At 38.9% G+C, this 14,274-nt stretch overlaps 1 protein-coding gene across 1 annotated transcript in view; it reads right to left on the bottom strand.

Annotated features, from left to right (window-relative positions):
• Positions 1–3,024: 3,024 nt before the first annotated feature.
• LOC106492595 (cadherin-9) overlaps positions 3,025–14,274 on the bottom strand; it is a 69,233-nt gene continuing 57,983 nt past the window's right edge. The window contains exons 9-11 of the mRNA XM_013952456.2: positions 7,572–7,689; positions 7,232–7,483; positions 3,025–3,512 (exon numbers count right to left, since the gene is read on the bottom strand). Of these exons, the coding sequence (XP_013807910.2) occupies positions 3,025–3,512; positions 7,232–7,483; positions 7,572–7,689 (858 nt within the window). The remainder of the gene's footprint in view (positions 3,513–7,231; positions 7,484–7,571; positions 7,690–14,274) is intronic.

Below are 14,274 nucleotides of genomic sequence, written 5' to 3'. Positions count from 1 at the left end.
TGAGGATATATCCCTACCAGAGCGCTTTCTCTGGTAACTTTTACAGTAATTCTTTTTCCTTCCCTCAGTCCTCTCTGGAGAAAAAGATAAATAACAATACATAAATGAGTGAATTTCTTTATGGAAAATATAATTTCTAAATTAAATTCAAATGTATTCAGAGAAGAAGAATGCCTCACATACTTTCTTTCATCCTGCATTCACCAGTAGCCTCTCTCAAATCAAACTGATAACCTTTGATGTGTCCTGCACCAATTCGTAGCATCTTAAAACCTTACTCAGCTCCACCAGCGTATACCTTGTTTGTTTCTGGCCTTGCTTGAGGACAGATGCATTTTCATTTTCCTCTCTCCTGCCATACTGTATCACTGTGTGATATTCAGATTTCTGATGACAGCTTACAAAATTGCTAAGAGCTCTCCTCTTAGTCCAATCTATTTTGTTTGTCACTGAAGGTAAATTTTGGGAGTACAACCTTTTCAAGCCTGTGAAATTTTCCCTGAATTATTATTTTTCTTCATTTGAGTCATTTCTTTCAGGAACATAGTCACTTTATCACGTGCTTCTTTTCTCCCATCCCATTTAAAGGCAGTACCTTGAAGTTATGAAGATTGCATTGAAAGACTAATGAATTCCTGCATACTTCCACTTTGCCAACCGCACTGTTAAGAACACATATACCATAAGGCTTCTGCTTTCACTCTCACCTCCAGAAGACATAAAAAAGAAATATATATCCGTGTGCCATCAAACTTACATTACACCTTTGCAACGATGTCTTGTTGCAACATTACATCCATGTACGTGGCTGCCACTTTTTATGCTTGTTATTTTGCTTTGTTTGTGTTGGTGATGTTTTCTGCATGCAGCATATTGTTGTAGACTTGAAATGCAGCTCACAGTCAACTACTCAGGCATCATCTTGGAAACCTCCCCAGAAATTTCAGTATTGGAAATCCTGAGTTGTGTCCTTGGGGCTGGGAGGAGATAAGCTAAATAATTGTAAAGAGAGATCTTTGAGAAAAAAAATCTGAAAGCCAATGTAGTAGAGAGGAAAATATTAGGCAGGAATGCGTTCCTATGTGTGGGGGAAGTGACCTTGTATTAAGGTCTCTTTATTAACTTTTTAGCAAGAGAAGAGTGCAACTGTAGCCCCATTAAATTGTCTTTTAGTTAGAAGTGGTAAGGTTGCTTAATATAGAGTCAGCAAAATAAGCAGGAATGTAAACAGTAGAAGAGTTTTGAAGTCCTGTCTCCCAGACTTCAGCTTCTTTTATGTGGGATTCTTTTTTCTGTCAAAGCTCTAGGCATCTGTACGATGACAAATATTACCTGATCCATGCAAAATATAGGAGGTACATATTTATGAAAAAATGCAGCTATTTTGAAGTATTGAAAATTATCATAATGAACAAGTGCTACATGCTTACTATATATATATATATATATATATATATATATATATATATTTTTTTAAGAATTCTGTCAGGTAGCCCAAACCTGAGGGTGTGTTTTAAGTTTCTTTTTAAAACAATCTGAAAATTAACCAAGTAATCTAGATAAAACTTTTAAATGTGATTATTTTGGATATCTATATACATGTATTTTCCCTGAAGTCAGTATCAAAGAAAGAATGCTATGAATGCTATTGTTGGTCCTGTACTGTTGTTTTCTTTGATTCTTTTTCTTATATATATATTTTTTGGGGGGGAGGTTGTTGTTATTTTTGATAAACGTGGCTAAACCTTGTAACTCTCAGTTCTATCACAGGTCTATCACTCTTATAAAGGAAAATGTACATTGCTTAAAACCTAATTGCATAGTCAAGCAAATAGATTTTAAACACAAATATGTACTTGATTATTGCCATTAACACTTTAAAATATATGCAAATGTATTGCATATACATTTGGATATTTTCTCTGGAGGAAAAGAACACTGAAATTTTTAATAAAATATTACTTGGACTTTGTTTTTTGTTGCTAAGCTCACTTCAATTTAAAAAGAAGCTATTAGTAAGAAAGGACTGATTTGCCTAATTGCATCAAAAAACAAAAAGGAAACTAGAATACAACAGGATTCTTTTGACTGGTGATGTTTGGTTACTTATTCAAAATTTTAAAAGACATATTATAAAATTATGTCGTATCTACCAGAATAAACTTTTGTGGTTCCTTAAATCCCCAGGAATATATCTGTTAAAACCTCTCACTGGTCAACTGCTCATAAAAGAAAGTACATATGGGGGAGCTTCATAATCAAACTATATTCTTATGCCATATAGTAATACACATTGCAAATCAGGCTGCATTAATTTATAATCACTTTCTCAAAATCATTTTTTTTCTACACGTCATTCTCATCACAGAGTACTCTATCCATATTGTTCTAGCACATACATTTCAAGCACAAATCCAATCTAAGGAGACACATTTGAAAATGCAGTATTGCACAACAAATATTTTCCTGTTTGAAAAGATCGGACAGTTCCTTATGAATAAACAAAGTACGTAAGTAGTGTTTTTATAAATACTAATTTATTTAATAAAAATACAAAAATATAAATATACATATATAAAAATATCATGATGAATCAACACACAGACATTCTTTAACTCAATAAATATGGCAGTAATATTAACCTTTTTTTAAGTATACTTTTGAGATTATGTTACAATGCAGGTGCACCATGTCCCAGCTAGTAGGAAAGGTAATGCAAAGTAATTAAAAAAAAAAAAAAGTTTCCATCTCATTATTAAAGGCACAAAAAGCCTTTTATTGTATTGTTATTGTCAATGAAAACCTTTCTTCAGAGGTTTTCAGGCAGAGAGGGTGAATTATAGATTTTTAAAAATCAAAATCATTCATATTCATTCACGTTGACTTATTGATTAAGCAAACCCTTACTAAGACAATACATATTTTTTGTATTTTTTTTTTCCCCCCAAATAAGAGAGTAGGCCACTTTATCTAGTAACATAGACATTAATTCCACTAACACTGACCAGGTCACAGATTACTTTCTCAGTCTCGGTCACTTTCCTCTCCACCATACATATCTGCTAGTTTTTTAAACCGAGGTCCCCAGTCACTGAGGTAATCATAATCTTGGTTGCCATCTGTGGTAAGTGATTCCAAGGAGCTGAGTGAATTTGCTATGGAATCATTTCCTTCATAGGCATATGTTGCTAATGAATCATAAGGAGGTGCGCTTGGGTCTAAATCATTTTCCTTTAGCCTTCGATGAATAAAATCTTGGACATCAGTGTTTTCCCAAAGAGGTGCAGTCCGTCTTATCTGAAATATAGTTTCTGGGATGACATCTCTTCTCATCTTACTTTCCTCCCTCGCTTCTGGATTTCGTAGTGTGCCAATGTCAAAAGCCTGGGTATCTTCTTCCCCACCTCCTTCATCATTGTAGGTCACAATGTTATCCCGAACATCATCCTTTGAGATAATCAAGGGTTCTTTCTTCCTCTGTCTCTTGAGGGCTGCAAACAAGACAACTAATACTGAAATGAAACAAAAGAGGAATAAAGAGATGGGTAGTTAGCAGTGAAATAAAGGACCAAATGTTTTGCATTATCTGTGGTTCATGAAAAGTTTTAAGGCTAGGATAGGATGTTTGATGGGAAATTAAGGACAAAAGCTATCTCTAAGTTAAAGTGAAAGGAGAAAAATATTAATGTATGTATAGCAGTCAAAACATCTGTTCTTTTATAGCTATGCGACTAATAATTAAAATATTATGTATTTGATATAGACACACATTTTACTATTAAGCTGAAGTTGAAAAGCGGAGAAAATAAATCGTCCTACTAATGCTTGACTTTGATTTAGTTTTGTGCAGTGCTGCCTTCCTGGCAGTCTGCAAGGGTAATTTTATCAAAAGTAGTTGTATTTCCTTTGCAAAAGTAATTAATGCTTTTGAAAGCTAGTGTTTTAGGTATTCTTAAGTGCCTAATTCACTTTTGAAAATGGGATCCACAAGTCTTTCTGAAAATAAGAACCTGAAGGCCTTCAGCTCTCAGTATTATTGACAAAACTCTCTTTGGTTTTGATGACTGCAGGAAGTGAAATCCAATCTCTACTGCTGTTTCTTTTTAACATGATCCCCCTAGTTTAAGAAATGTTAGCTGAATAACCCTTTAGGGACAGAGTGCACCCTCAGCAAGTTTGCTGATGATACAAACTGGGAGGAGTGGCTGATACACCAGAGGGCTGTGCTGTCATTCAGAGAGACCTGGACAGGCTGGAGAGGTGGGCGGAGAGGAACCTCATGAAGTTCAACAAAGGCAAGTGCAGGGTCCTGCACCTAGGGAGGAATAACCCCATGCACCAGTACAGGTTGGGGGTTGACCTGCTGGAAAGCAGCTCTGCGGAGAAGGACCTGGGAGTGCTGGTGGACACCAAGGTGACCATGAGGCAGCAATGTGGCCTTGTGGCCAAGAAGGCCAGTGGTCTCCTGGGGTGCATCAGGAAGAGTGTTGCCAGCAGGTGGAGGGAGGTGATCCTCCCCCTCTACTCAGCCCTGGTGAGGCCACATCTGGAGTACTGTGTCCAGTTCTGGGCTTCCCACTGCAAGGGAGACATGGCGCTACTGGAGGGAGTCCAGCGTAGGTCTATGAAGATGGTTAGGGGACTGGAGCATCTTTCCTCTGAGGAAAGGCTGAGAGAGCTGGGCCTATTTAGCCTGGAGAAGAGAAGACTGAGGGGGGATCTTATCAATGTATACAAATATCTGAAGGGAGGGTGTCGAGAGGATGGGACCAGACTCTTGTCAGTGGTGCCCAGCAACAGGACAAGAGGCAACGGGCACAAACTGAAACACAGGAAGCTCCAGCTGAATATGAGGAAAAACTTCTTTACTGTGAGGGTGACAGAGCACTGGACCAGGTTGCCCAGAGAGGTTGTGGAGTCTCCTTCTCTGGAGATATTCAAAACCCGCCTGAATGTGATCCTGTGCAGTGTGCTCTAGGTGCCCCTGCTTGAGCAGGGGGGTTGGACTAGATGATCTCCAGAGGTCCCTTTCAACCTCAGCGATTCTGTGATTCTGTGATTCCTTTTGGAGAAGCAGAGATTGAAGCTGAAGTGAGCCTCTACAGAGGGACATGAAAAACCGTTGTTAAGATTTGTAAATACGTTCTGTTACCTACATGTTATTTATTTCAGTAGCAATTCAATGCTTAAATGTGTTTAAGAACTTTAGCCTAAGTCCAGTAGCTGGAGTAAATAGCGGAGGCCATCAAAATCATCTGTGGATGCCAAGCCATACTTAAACGCATTACAACAGTGCTGAGCACTTGTGCTCAGTCTTAGGAGCTAAGTTTTTTACCCTAAATAACTTGAATGCTGGTGAATAAAAGGGAAGAACGGGTGTGCTGAGGATAGAGAGATGAACCAAGACCTTCCGCATACAATGCTGTGAATATAAAGGCTGTTCTGTATTGTTGTTTTGTATGTGCATGGGAGCCATTCTTTTGAAGTTTTTCTAATGCTAGACAAGTAATAACCCACTCAAGTATATTTAAGACCTTCCTATGAAAGAATAGGGGCAACTGTCAGGGCAGATCACTAAAAGGTTGTTATGAAAAAGTGTCTTTCACAGCCAGGTATGTAATGCGCCTCTCCTATTCTGCGCATGGTGAGACCAGTCTGCCCTACTAACACACTTCATCTCTCTGGACTGTAATTAAACAGAGCACTGAGATCCACATCAACTGTACACCAGCTATTCTGTTCAGCCCCTTTTCAACCTTCTACCACTCTGGCTTGGGCTATGTCTACAATACTAAATAAGTCAGGGTCTCTGACCCTGAGGCAAAGAGGCACAAGGTGGCCTCATTTGTTTTGCATGGCACGCTGGTCCCTGAGTTTGTTCTGAGTCTCATGCAGTATTGCTGTGGTCCTAAGGAATAATAATTATTATTATTTTTTAAAAAGTTCCTCTAATAGAGCATTGCAACCCATCAGAATGATGCTTTCATAATAAGATAGTAGGGGTAATAGTTTCATGGTACATGTCTCATGCTCTGTGTTGTGGCATGAAAGGGGGCTTTGAAGTCACAGACCCTGCTGTGATGGTATTAAGAGCTGTGCAAGGCAGAGAGCCAGATGTGGCACAGGGTGAGCCGTAATGCCCATTGGGAGTGGTGCCCTGCAAGCGCTGCTCCTCAGACTGTGCGTACGCATTGTCCTGAGGGATCCAGGTTCGCCCAGGCCAAAAGCATGCCTGGGAGGCGCGCAAACCTCAGTGGTGTGGACAACCAGCTCAAGTTCCCGCCCTTCCCTGTGCTCCACAGAATAGATGTAGTTCCCATATATTGTCCTGCTTTTCTAATTCCCTCCGTAGTCCTTTGAATATTTATTATACGTAGTCCAGTTGATCTTGCTAGTAGTCTAAAAAACAAAAAAAATTGCTCTCTTTAGAAATACATTAACTGACACGTACGTGTATGCTTGTCACTGCTCCCTTGGTGAGCTTTTTGCTAGGACATGTGGGAAGAGAAAGAGATCAACCACAAAATTTGATGGGAAAGTAGAGAGGGCAGGCCTTTTAATGAGTTGCTTTTCCAGCAATGTGAGTTGCAATTTTTATGTCCTTAACGCCAGGTTATCTGCTAGCAGTTATTCTAAGTCCTTCATTTATCCCTTCACCTTTCTAGTGCTTCTGCTCCCCAAGCATCCATCTCACTTCTGTGTTCACACTTTATGCAATCAGCTGGGCTCACTACCACTCATGAGCATTTGAATGTTTCTCTGCTATGCTTTTCAGCTAAATATTTCCTGAAAATAAAAATTACAAATGATTCTTGATTAAATAGCTAGTATAATTGATCATCTTTAATCACTGATAAATGTACCATGCAGCTTCAGGAGTATGATTTTAAAACCCTAGATTTAAATGAAACTCTGTCTGTAATGTACAATATTACTCATATGAGCATGGTATCTGAAACTGGTCCTAGATTTTCAATTTTATTTCCTGTAAATAACACTACTTTTCACATTTTTGTGATTAGTAATAATGACAAACAGCCTATAAGTAACTTCCTTTCCCACTCTGCCACCTCCTCTCCCACTTTAGAAAACAGGGTTAAAAAAAAATACCATATTAACTATGAAATATTTTTCCACAGTGTCACATGAATAAAGGGTTGGAGAATATCAGGAGTCTAGAAGTAACCAGCGGTTTGCCTAGGTGATTAAATGCCTCATCGAAGGTGCTTACCTAGTAGGATAACGATGCAGAGGAGAATGGCAATCAGTGCCCCTGTGCTGAGGCCAGCAGGGAGGAGCAGGGCCTCGGCGTTGCAGGACTGCATGTTGCCCCGGCTGTCGCAGGCACACACGCGAATGGTCAGCGTGCCCGTGCTGCTCTGGATCGGGTAGTCGTTGTCAAATATTATGACTGGCAAGAGATAGGTACTCATCTTGCTGCGGTTGTATCTGTTTCTTCTAGTCATAATTCCTGCTGTGTTGTCTGGAATGGAAAAGCAGAATAAGTGAATGCTAGGGGATGAAGCTGTATGTGGCATGGGGCAGAGAAGAGGATATTGATCAGCTGTTACCTTTGTTGTCGACAATGGAGAAGTTTGGATGAACAGCAAATTCTGGCACCAACTCAAAGAAAAATTTGTGTCCTCGAGGAGGCTCATCCTTATCAACTGCACTCACAGTCTGTATCAACTATAAGGAAGACAATATTTCATGAATTTTAGAAGCCTTGTTTGTTTGAAATAAGCCCTCTGCTTTTCAAGTACAATAAAAATCCAGTGAAGTTCTATCTAAAGGCACAAACTGATGTCCTAAGCCAAATGGTCTCCCCATAAACATAGGAGAGATTACAGTAAAAAAAATATTGTTATTTTATTGTTTAAACACATAACAGGACAAAAAAGGGCCCAGTCCTCATTGCAAGACAGCCATTTGCTTTGATTTGTAGTCAGTGTCTTGCAGTGGTGCAGGCACAACTGCCCTTCTGAATAAGCCATAAACCTTCTGTGGCCTTATATAGCAAAGACACAGAGTTGGGCGTAAACCAGATGTTAAGTGGGTGTAATTCCTGATCCACCTCATCTGCTCCTTCCAATAAATTGGAGTATTGCACTGGCAGGATGCTTGACTGTCCTGAGGTAATAAAGGGAGATGCTTTACATCCTCCTCAAGCGAAACCTCTGGCTCTGGAGCTTTATAGCTGCCCTAAAAAGAGCTTTCAAGTCCAGCTGGGAGAGAATGATAATAGCACCAGCCTAGCTTCAGAGTAGAGTGGATTAAAAAAGAGAGGCTTTAGCAGTAATTCTGAATTGGGCAGTCTTCCCTGTTACATAAAAATGTGTGCAAATGCGTACCTGTGTGCATGAATCCACACGCACACTAAGGATTTGACATATTTTTTCTGATTATTTTAAGCCACTGCTAGAGGCTAAGGAAAAAAAGTTGCAGAATTGAGGAAGGCAAAGCTAGCCAGGAATAGCTGTAGGTTATGAAATGAGTTGCAAGTTAACATCACATACTGCTGCATGAGTAGTAGTAACTTCAGGGTGCAGTGTGACAGACTGCTATGTCCTTTGCATTCCCTAAGAGGTATCACACTGGAGAGCAACCCACGCTCTACCTTGGCTTGTTGGGGGCACGTCTGAGTTGTATCAGAAGATGACAAAGCTTAATGGTATGAGAATGGGAGTAAGCTTTCCTCTAGGAAGCTGCAACTCAATATGGCCCAAAAGAGAAGTTCCTACAGCGCCTAATCGTAGAAAAGCGCTCAGCAGTCAGACTTGCTTCCCTGGAAGCTGTGGGGGGAACCAATGCCTGCCTTGAGGTTTCTAAGTGCTTCCAGCATGTCAGTGTCCTAAAATCCCACCAACATCAAAGCTACTTGTTATCAAAGGCTTACTTTGCTGCTTGTTTGTCTGATATTTCCAGGGCACATGTAGCATGACTTCTTCAAGAAAAACAGCAGTTGACAAATAATGTTGATATGACTTTTAAGCTTTGCAGCAATCAGGTTAGGAATGGCTTTTTTCTCATGTACTTCTCTAAACATCAGTTTGAGTGGGGCTTGAGGACACAGTTAAATTTTTGGAGGTATGCAGCATCTCTCAGGACAGAACACTGTATTGGACAAACATAATTATAGGGCTGCCAAAAATACCAAAATGTTTTTATTACTATAACATTCAGAAGCCAGGAACCTGCTGTTGCTAGTGCTGTACTGCAAGATGAGGGGAAAAAAAACAACAGTAAAGAATGTCTCCATTTGGTTCATTCATTTCTTAGGAGTTCCTCCTAAAACAACTGCAAGAGCAAGAGCTCTTCTACCCTCCTACCCCCCCCCGCCCTTTTTTTAATGAGATATGTTCCTGGATAGCCTGTCATCAGTGAGGAACTTGAAATGGAATTTGCAAACATCAGCCTTGTACGTGAGGAAGAGACCATGCTGAAAGCAGGATTATGCTGTTTTGCTAAGTGTGATTAGAATCATAACTACTTATTAAGGTCTCTTCATTTTTAAAACATTTGATGATCAGGGCACTTGAGGAAATTTTTTAATCCATTTAGCAAGTTCCCAAGGTTAGCCAAATCATTGTTTCTGGCAAAGCAGCCTGCTCAGTATGTCACTCATGCTTCTATTATACCAACATTTTTCAAATGTCACATTGTTCTTCTCTTTGCTACAGTATCCCTTTGATAGTGGCTGTGTATAGACTAAGACCAAGATGGTGCTTCAACTTAGTATTGTGTTGTTTAATATAAAAATGTAATATTACTATAGTAAAGCATCCTTATGATAGAAGTAAAATACCAAATTGACATGAGAAAATTTTCTTCTTGTATTTTTAAAAGTTTGAAAAGATGGGTAGAGAGAGTAAAAGCACCAGATACAAGAGAGAAAATTAAAATGTGTGATAATATTTGTGCAATTACTTGCTGAAAAATTCAAGGAGAAAATATCCTGGTATAATAGCTACCAGAAATTGCAGTTGAGTATCGTGGGGCTTTTTGAGATGTATCAGTGGGATGTTTGTAGAATCTGGATTTGATTCCCTTCATGTGCAAATCACATGGAGGAGACAATTGTGCCAGGCATAGAGGAATCTAATTACATTGAAAACTTATTGTTGAGTGTAAGGCTGAAGGAGGAAAAAAAAGTTATTACCTGCTCTAGCTATTGGCTGCATAAATTGACAACCACCTGTTCTTCCACCAGAAAAGATGGAAGAATAAAAGAACAATGAGAAAGGGAGATTGCAGGTGAATTTTTTTCCAAATGATGAATAGGTGAAAGGAAATTAGAAATGTTATCTAATTAAGTTTTTTTTTCAGCTATACAGCTGTAAATAAAAGAGACAATGTTTATGATAATCACTGCAGAAATTAAAGAGATGTGGCTATTTTTGAATATAGCATTTTTAAAGGTAAATCTAGTGTTGTTTTGTGTACATTTTGTAATTTCATGTTGGAAATGCATTCTTCTTCCCTTTTGAAGCAGTTCTGGACATTGAGTTATGATCACTCTTCACCAAGACTTCAGAGAAAGATCTCTGACACTAAGATTTATTAGGGAAGAGTTATTTCAAGAAAATGACTTTTACTCTACTATGATTCAAGCATATCAGACTTAGAGGAGAAAAAAGGTACTCTTTTTTTTTTTTTCCCCCATAACTTCCCATGTGACTGGGCTCAATTTGGAAAATGCAGCATTGCTGTCATTCCTTCTAATACTGTGTGTGCGTGTGTGCGTGTGTGCATGTACACACATGCACTTCTGTGTATGTGTTTGAAGAAAGAGCATCATACTCTTTAGTGGATTTTATTAGGTAAACTCAAATTCTTAGGGGTCACTTATCTTTAAGGATACTGAAAATTCAATCTTAAGTGTTGACATAAAGCTTTCTTTTTTATACTCAGGTTGAAGTAGTTTAATAGTCTGGCAATACAGGGGAGTTGTGAATGAGGAATTATTCCCCCTGAAGTTGGAGGATTTCTTTTGTGGTAGGGCCAGGGATTCCACTAAAGGATTTGAGCCTATTTCCCAGTGGCATCCATATGTTTTGGCTATGATACTATTTTGTCTTTTTCTCTAGACTGCTGTGTTCTTAAGGCCATGACTTACACTGCAGTCAAACATGATTTTAGGTTATTCTCTGGCTCTTTTATTCATTTATATTCATATTTATATTCAGCTCTGAAAAAGTAATCTGGAACAGTCAAAAGTATGGTGTTCACTGATTTCTGTCCACAGGGCTGCCTTGCAGACTGCCTAATAACAGATTCCCTATGTATATCTGGTACTTCTCTAGGTATAGCCTGTACTCAAGTTTTTTTTTTTTTTTTTTTTTTAATTTCTTTGAAAGAGGAAAGGTGGGAAAGAGGTAGTTGGGGGCATTTTGAAATAATAAGGGGGTCTGAGCACTTCAGAGCATGTTGTTGCTCTTCCTGAAACCATGCTCCTGGGCAAGGCGAGCTGCACAGCTAGGAATCCTGGGCCATTAAAGTAAAGTTAAGCTAACTGCGTATCTTTAAAAGTATAGAGATCAGCATTAGCTAGCCACTTTTTAGATGAGCTTTTCAGCCTGCACTAGCTTGGTGCGTCTTGTATACAAATCACAGCTGCACCATGACTCCAAGATACACATTTTAACGATGTAGTAACATGCTTTAGGTGCATTCTTAAAGGGTTTGTTGAAGAGAGTGGAAAAGATGAGGACTATGGGAGGACAGACACAATATGTTTTCAGGTTAAAAATTTCTTCCAATAAAACAAAATTTTAGAAGATAAGAATGTCCCCAGTGCAGTTTGCTACTACTTCTTTTCAAGACATCAGCCAGCATAATTAGTCATCGGTATCTATTTTTAAAACTCCTTTTTTCCATATTCCTTCTTTTATAATTCACTTTAAATAAGACAGTGAAAAATAATGCCACTTTCACAGGACTTTAAGGATTCTGCACTGTTTTAGACAGTGCCTTTCTGAAGCTTTAAAACAATGCAGTTGTCATATAGGATGAAATTTGTACTTCCCGCGTCAGAAAAGTAAGACCACTGGAGACTGACATTATTAAGCTGGAGATGCTTAACAGTAACAGCTGCTGAATTTTGTTCTTCTTCAAGTTTGGGATTATATACCTGCAGAAGAGTAGGCCTTGAATTCATTTGAAGTGTTTGGGCTTTGATTCTTGCTATATTATGTCCTTAGTTATGTCCTGTTATAACACAGGGCAATTTTTCAACTGTCATTTTCTCTAGCTTTGCCAGCTTCTGAGATAAGACTTAAAAAATATCACTAGTCACTTGCAAAAGAATGCTTGTGGCATTTTGTTGTTTGGTTTTGTTCGTTGCTTTTTTTAGAAGTGGTTTAGGAGGGCACAGAACAAGTCTCGGATCGTGGAGCAGTGTCTGTCATTTCTTGCAATTTATTAAGCTTGCTTTGTTCTGCAAATAATTTTTTCAGTGAATCTAGGAAGACCCCCACACATGCTTTATCTGTCATAAACTGTGGAAAGCATATTGTTGGAGAGCCTGTGCTTTTAACAATCATGAGAATATAGTTGTTAATGAATGCTATGGGGAGGAAGGTGGGAGAGCATCTTTCTACTTCTCTTGTTCTCTCTTTCCCTCACTCCTTTTCCTGCTTATATGCTCAGGCAGGGCCAATCATTAAGTAGTCTTGAATATGATAATAACATAGCACAGTGGTAAGCTTGTGAGATGAAGATTTTGTAGAAGATTTGGAAGTGGCTACACTTCTCTACGAGTGAAGTGATAATATGGTTTAAGGTCCCCCCCCTACAGAGGCATTTCAAAGCCAATGTAACTGGATACCTCTCTTGTCATTTAGGAGGCTGAGAGATCAAACATTCAGGCATGATTCTAGCTTGTGTTGCTGTATGGTGTTAGCTACAGAAAGCAGCAGCAATCATGCTAGCACCATGTGGGCAAGTGCAAATAGACCTCTGTTCTTGATGATTTATGTCTTATGAAATGTTCTAAAATGCCTGCCGTTTAACGAAGTTTCATGCTTGCTAATGAAAAATAATATGTTTCTCAAGTGTTGGCTTTGTTCCATACATATTTTGGCAGTTTTAAAGCAGGACTGAATGCTTGTCAGAAGCTGTAAAAGTCTCCCTTGAACTCTGATTCCTACTTTAAAAGAGAGACAGAGTATTAACATGGGTCTCTCACTGAATCAAGCCAATAGGTGTCTACCTAGCAAAGGCGGCTATAATGTATAAACATTTTGAGACTAATAACTGGAAATGGCCACATGAAAAATGTGATTTCTGTCTGCCCCATCTTAAAATGGGAGTGTATGCAGAGTGGTGAAAAGAAAAATCTGCCAGCTTTCTGAATGACAAAACAAACTCCTTCTATGTTCTGATGTTTGGGAGCCCCTGAATGGCAGGAAAGAATATAGCATCAGGGAAAAGAAAAAAAAAAACTTTTTTTTTTTTAATATTGTTGTTGATGGATGTTGAAATTAGCTGAATTGTTACCACCAAATTTTTCACTTGATTCAGTTTCCTATTCAACTCAGTCTTCCCAGTTTCCATGGAGAGGACCGATCCTCTAAAAAGTCCTGATTAATTCCCGTGACAAGGGCATGAGAGAACTTGCACCAGTGCCTTCCCCACTAAGAGTCCCTGGGGCTCTCACTGGCCATCAAAGGATTAGGGATTTCTAAATTGTGCGAGGGGAAGGCTGGGTCATACTCTTCTTTAGCCTATGGATTAGCCAGTGGAATAGGGCTCACATGGTGACAAATCTAATGCAGTTTCTTATATATCTCTAGTGATAATATTTCTCCCAAATTGTACTGTTGTTTGGAGATGAAGGAGTGGCAGGAGGAAACACTCTGTAGGATTTTCTCTCCCCTGACCATCCTAAGGCTATCTTAAAAAACACAACTGGAGCCTCTAATATCTGCTGATACTGAGAATGAGTAATGTAACTTGGCGGTGGAGAGCAATATTTGATCATTCTGACTGCTTCCTTATGCGACTGAGATTTAGAGAGCAGTGTGATTAATAGCTGGGCCCAATTAAAAAAAAATCTTTCAAAAATTAACTGAATATATTTATCTTCTCGATCTGGCCCTCCTGCTGTGGGCACCAGAGGTAGAAGCACTACTGTGATGTGTCAGGAAGCAATTATGATACTAATAAGCCAGCTGCTTTATCTGGTCTCTAAAATAAGGAGGAATAGTACTAAAGGAACACAACATGGTTTAATATCCTTATGCTATTATAGGAGGACTGATAAACAGGAGCAGT

This window comes from Apteryx mantelli, chromosome 2, assembly GCF_036417845.1.
Source record: "Apteryx mantelli isolate bAptMan1 chromosome 2, bAptMan1.hap1, whole genome shotgun sequence".
NCBI lineage: Eukaryota > Metazoa > Chordata > Aves > Apterygiformes > Apterygidae > Apteryx > Apteryx mantelli.
The sequence above is the reverse complement of the archived record's forward strand: the minus strand, read 5'-3'. Positions and strand labels throughout refer to the sequence as shown.